This window comes from Bison bison, unplaced genomic scaffold, assembly GCF_000754665.1.
Source record: "Bison bison bison isolate TAMUID 2011002044 unplaced genomic scaffold, Bison_UMD1.0 scf7180017864097, whole genome shotgun sequence".
NCBI lineage: Eukaryota > Metazoa > Chordata > Mammalia > Artiodactyla > Bovidae > Bison > Bison bison.
The window spans coordinates 1,086,383-1,091,354 of NW_011494669.1; the positions used below are offsets into that span (position 1 = coordinate 1,086,383).

Consider the following 4,972-nt stretch of genomic DNA (forward strand, 5'->3'; position numbering starts at 1 on the left):
TTCATTTGCTATTATTTTCTCCCATTCTGAAGGCTGCCTTTTCACCTTGCTAATAGTTTCCTTTGTTGTGCAGGAGCTTTTAAGTTTAATTAGGTCCCATTTGTTTATTTTTGCTTTTATTTCCTAATATTCTGGGAGGTGGGTCATAGAAGATCCTGCTGTGATGTATGTCAGAGAGTGTTTTGCCTATGTTCTCCTCTAGGAGTTTTATAGTTTCTGGTCTTACGTTTAGATCTTTAATCCATTTTGAGTTTATTTTTGTGTATGGTGTTAGAAAGTGTTCTAGTTTCATTCTTTTACAAGTGGTTGACCAGTTTTCCCAGCACCACTTGTTAAAGAGATTGTCTTTAATCCATTGTATATTCTCGCCTCCTTTGTCAAAGATAAGGTGTCCATATGTGTGTGGCTTTATCTCTGGGCTTCCTATTTTGTTCCATTGATCAATATTTCTGTCTTTGTGCCAGTACCATACTGTCTTGATAACTGTGGCTTTGTAGTAGAGCCTGAAGTCAGGTAGGTTGATTCCTCCAGTTCCATTCTTCTTTCTCAAGATAGCTTTGGCTATTCGAGGTTTTTTGTATTTCCATACAAATCGTGAAATTATTTGTTCTAGCTCTGTGAAGAATACCGTTGGTAGCTTGATAGGGATTGCACTGAATCTATAAATTGCTTTGGGTAGTATACTCATTTTCACTATATTGATTCTTCCAATCCATGAACATGGTATATTTCTCCATCTATTAGTGTCCTCTTTGATTTCTTTCACCAGTGTTTTATAGTTTTCTATGTATAGGTCTTTAGTTTCTCTAGGTAGATATTTTCCTAAGTATTTTATTCTTTCCATTGCAATGGTGAATGGAATTGTTTCCTTAATTTCTCTTTCTGTTTTCTCATTATTAGTGTATAGGAATGCAAGGGATTTCTGTGTGTTGATTTTATATCCTGCAACTTTACTATAATCATTGATTAGTTCTAGTAATTTTCTGGTGGAGTCTTTAGGGTTTTCATGTCATCTGCAAATAGTGAGAGTTTTACTTCTTCTTTTCCAATTTGGATTCCTTTTATTTCTTTTTCTGCTCTGATTGCTGTGGCCAAAACTTCCAAAACTATGTTGAATAGTAATGGTGAAAGTGGGCACCCTTGTCTTGTCCCTGACTTTAGAGGGAATGCTTTCAATTTTTCACCATCTGGAACTGGACTATGTCAGGGCAGTTTCTATGTGAAAAAATAGATTAATCGTGTTCAGAGTTGGCTCACTGTATTTACTCCCTTCTACACTGTCTCAGCTTTCTCAGGATGTTATTCAAGTTTTCACGGGGGGACTATTTCATTTCATTAATCACTTTTGACATATAACAACTTGTGGTTATTAAATGTTTTCTATCAGGCATTCCCACCATGTGGCTGTTTCTAACAACAGCCTATTTGATTTGTGGAACTCTAAATGCTGCTGGATTCTTCAATTTGGAAAAAGAAGCAAATCCTGAAGTGTGGATGAGTACTGTAAGTGATGGAGAATTCCAAAGAACATCAAGTAAAGCAAATTAATAGGTTGTAAGATTATTGAAGTTCCTGTTATAGCAGAAAATCTCTGATATAGACTAAACATAAGTGATTTTTAGAGATTTTCTGGTGGCTCAGACAGTAAAGAATGCCTGTAGTGTAGGAGACCTGAGTTTGATCCCTGGGTAGGGAAGATCCCTGGAGAAGGGAATGACTGCCCACTCCAGTATTCTTGCCTGGAGAATTCCATGGGCAGAGGAGCCAGGAGAGCTACAGTCCATGGGGTCTCAAAGAGTTAGACATGACTGGCAACTGAGCAAACACAGATTTTAAGCCCTCTGGACGATATATGTGACTGCCCTCTACTGGACCGTGGTTTTATTCCTTTGAACCAAGTGCAGTCTCACAGTTGACATTTGTATATATAAACATCAATTGTTTTATATATATATGTATGTGTGTGTGAGTCACTTTGCTGTACCCCTAAAACTAAAACGACATTGTTAATCAACTATACCCCAGTATAAAATAAAAACTTCAGAAAGATGTAATACCTACATTCTGTGTATACACAATGGAACTTTACTCAGCTGTAAAAAGAATAATGCCATTTGCAGTTATATTGATGGACCTAGAGATTATCATACCATGTAAGTCAGAAAGAGAAAGACAAATAGCATATGAAGTCACTGACATATGAAATCTGAAATATGATACAAATGAACTTATCAAGAGTCGGACACAACTGAGTGACTGAACTAACTAACGAAACAGGAGCAGACTCACAGAGAAGAGATTTGTGGTTACAAAGGGAGGGGGACGGGGAGGGTTTGGGATTAGCAAGTGCAAACTATTATGTATAGAATGGATAAACAACAAGGTCCTATCGTCTCCTGCCTAGCACAGGGAACTATATTCAATATCCTATAATAAACCGTAATGGAAAAGAATATGAAAAAGAATATATATAATACATATATATTGTGTATGTGTGTATAAAACTGAACTGGTTTTCTATACACCAGAAACTAACACAAATTTGTAAATTAACTACATTTCAATTAAAATATGTCTATATGTACTTTAAAAGAGACAACTGACTTGAGAATATAGTTTTGTCAGAAGAACGGGTCAAAGGTAGATATTATCTCCAAATCCCCCAAAGCATTCACCACTAGCAGACACTTTCTAATAGTCTACCTATTTTTTTAATTATGACTTTATGTAGTAAATTAATCTCACTGTTACCTGGGGCTGCAGATTTCAAATAATTTACCCTAATAAGCACACACTAGCTGCTCTGTTCTGGCTCCTTTTGATAACCTTTAGAGAAAATGTGTAGCTAATGCTTCTATTTTTACTGAGCAGAGTGAAATCATCACCTATAATGGCTACCCCAGTGAGGAGTATGAAGTAACCACTCAAGACGGGTACATACTCAGCGTCAATCGGATTCCCCATGGGCGAAAAGACACCAAGATCACAGGTACAAGACATGTCTATCTTGAGAAGGAGAATTGCACATGACTAAAATTTAGTACAGGAGAAGTTACTGGCTGTTCATTAAGACAGTGACTGATTTGTCAAAATTGGTTTGAATTTGTTTTTATACAGTTAACAGGAAGTCTCATTGTATTCCAATTCTCTGAAGGCAGGGAAGAACTGAAAATTACAAATGGCGAGACTGATCTAGTTGACTGCTGCCAGACTTGCTTCTTAGGGAGTCAATGTGGAGCTGGAGCCTACCTTATGTCAACTCATTGCTTATATTTCACGTGAGAAATTGCTGTATTCCCATAAAGCGGATTTCCTCATTTTTGGAAAGAGATTGTGTATATGCGTCAATCCCAATCTCCCAATTTCTCCCACACAACCCCCTTTCTCCCTAGATATCCATGTATTTGTTCTCTACATCTGTGTCTCTATTTCTGCTTTGTAAATAAGATCATCTATACCACTTTTCTAGATTCCATATATATGTGCTAATATAAGATATTTGTTTTACTTTTTCTGACTTACTTCACTCTGTATGCCACTCTGTAGGTCCATCCACATCTCTACAAATGACCCAATTTCATTCCTTTTCATGGCTGAGATGTATTCCGTTACATACATGTACCACATCTTCTTTATCCATTCCTCTATTGACGAACATTTAGGTTCCTTCCATGTCCTGGCTATTGCAAACAGTACTGCTATGTATCCTTTTGAACTATGAGGGAAATGTAACCACAAATCTTCCGAGAAGGGAGAGAGAAGAGTAAGCAAAGTATCTGCAAAGGCTCAGTGGTCTTTATTTACCAAATCATTTACTGTGATCGCTCTGCATTATCTCATCTCCCATCTACATTCAGAGGCAGCTAAAATCATGTTGCTTAAGAATTCAAGAGTTTCAAAATGAAAAAATGGGAGTGTGACATGGGTAGGATTACTATATAAAATATGAGATGCCCAGTTAAAGTTGAATTTCAGATAAAGAGCAAATGAGTTTTTCATATGCCTCATTTTATGATATACTTATATTAAAAAGCTGCTGCTGCTGCTGATGCTAAGTCACTTCAGTCGTGTCCGACTCTATGCAACCCCATAGATGGTAGCCTACCAGGCTCCCCTGTCCCTGGGATTCTCCAGGCAAGAACACTGGAGTGGGTTGCCATTTCCTCCTCCAATGCATGAAAGTGAAAAGTCAAAAGTGAAAGTGAAGTCGCTCAGTCGTGTCCAACTCCTAGTGACCACATGGACTGCAGCCTACCAGGCTCCTCGGTCCATGGGATTTTCCAGGCAAGAGTACTGGAGTGGGGTGCCATTGCCTTCTCTGATATTAAAAAGCTAGTTCATTATTAATATGAAATGTAAATTTAACAGGGCATCTTGGGTCTTTTTGTTTATCTTTATTTTTGTTTTTGCTAAATCTTGCAACACCAAGCATGATGAAGAGTTGGGGGGAGCCACTATGAAGTATGAAAGGAGAAACATTTATAGGAAAGACTTTGCTTAAGAAGGGAGGATAGAGGAGAAGGCAATGGCACCCCACTCCAGTACTCTTGCCTGGAAAATCCCATGGATGGAGAGCCTGGTAGGCTGCAGTCTATGGGGTCGCTAAGAGTTGAACACGACTGAGCAACTTCACTTTCACTTTTCACTTTCATGCATTGGAAAAGGAAATGGCAACCCACTCCAGTGTTCTTGCCTGGAGAATCCCAGGGACCGGGAAGCCTGGTGGGCTGTGGTCTATGGTGTCGCACAGAGTCAGACACGACTGACATGACTTAGCAGCAGCAGCAGCAAAGTTTCTAACCCGGTGGGTGCTCCTGCTCAGTATTACCGGAGACATTTGGAACTAGACATTTCCCATTTAGCTGTGTTTCCTCCCAGATGGGTTGGAAGGAGATTAGCACATATGCACCTCCTGGGCCTTGAAGCCTGATGTTCGCTTTCTCTCTCCCTCTTGTTTAAAAAAAAAAAAAAA

At 38.6% G+C, this 4,972-nt stretch overlaps 1 protein-coding gene across 1 annotated transcript in view; it reads left to right on the forward strand.

Annotated features, from left to right (window-relative positions):
- The first annotated feature begins 1,398 nt into the window (after positions 1-1,398).
- The window catches only part of LIPN (lipase, family member N), a 21,122-nt gene continuing 17,548 nt past the window's right edge, over positions 1,399-4,972 (forward strand). The window contains exons 1-2 of the mRNA XM_010838534.1: positions 1,399-1,503; positions 2,872-2,989. Of these exons, the coding sequence (XP_010836836.1) occupies positions 1,399-1,503; positions 2,872-2,989 (223 nt within the window). The remainder of the gene's footprint in view (positions 1,504-2,871; positions 2,990-4,972) is intronic.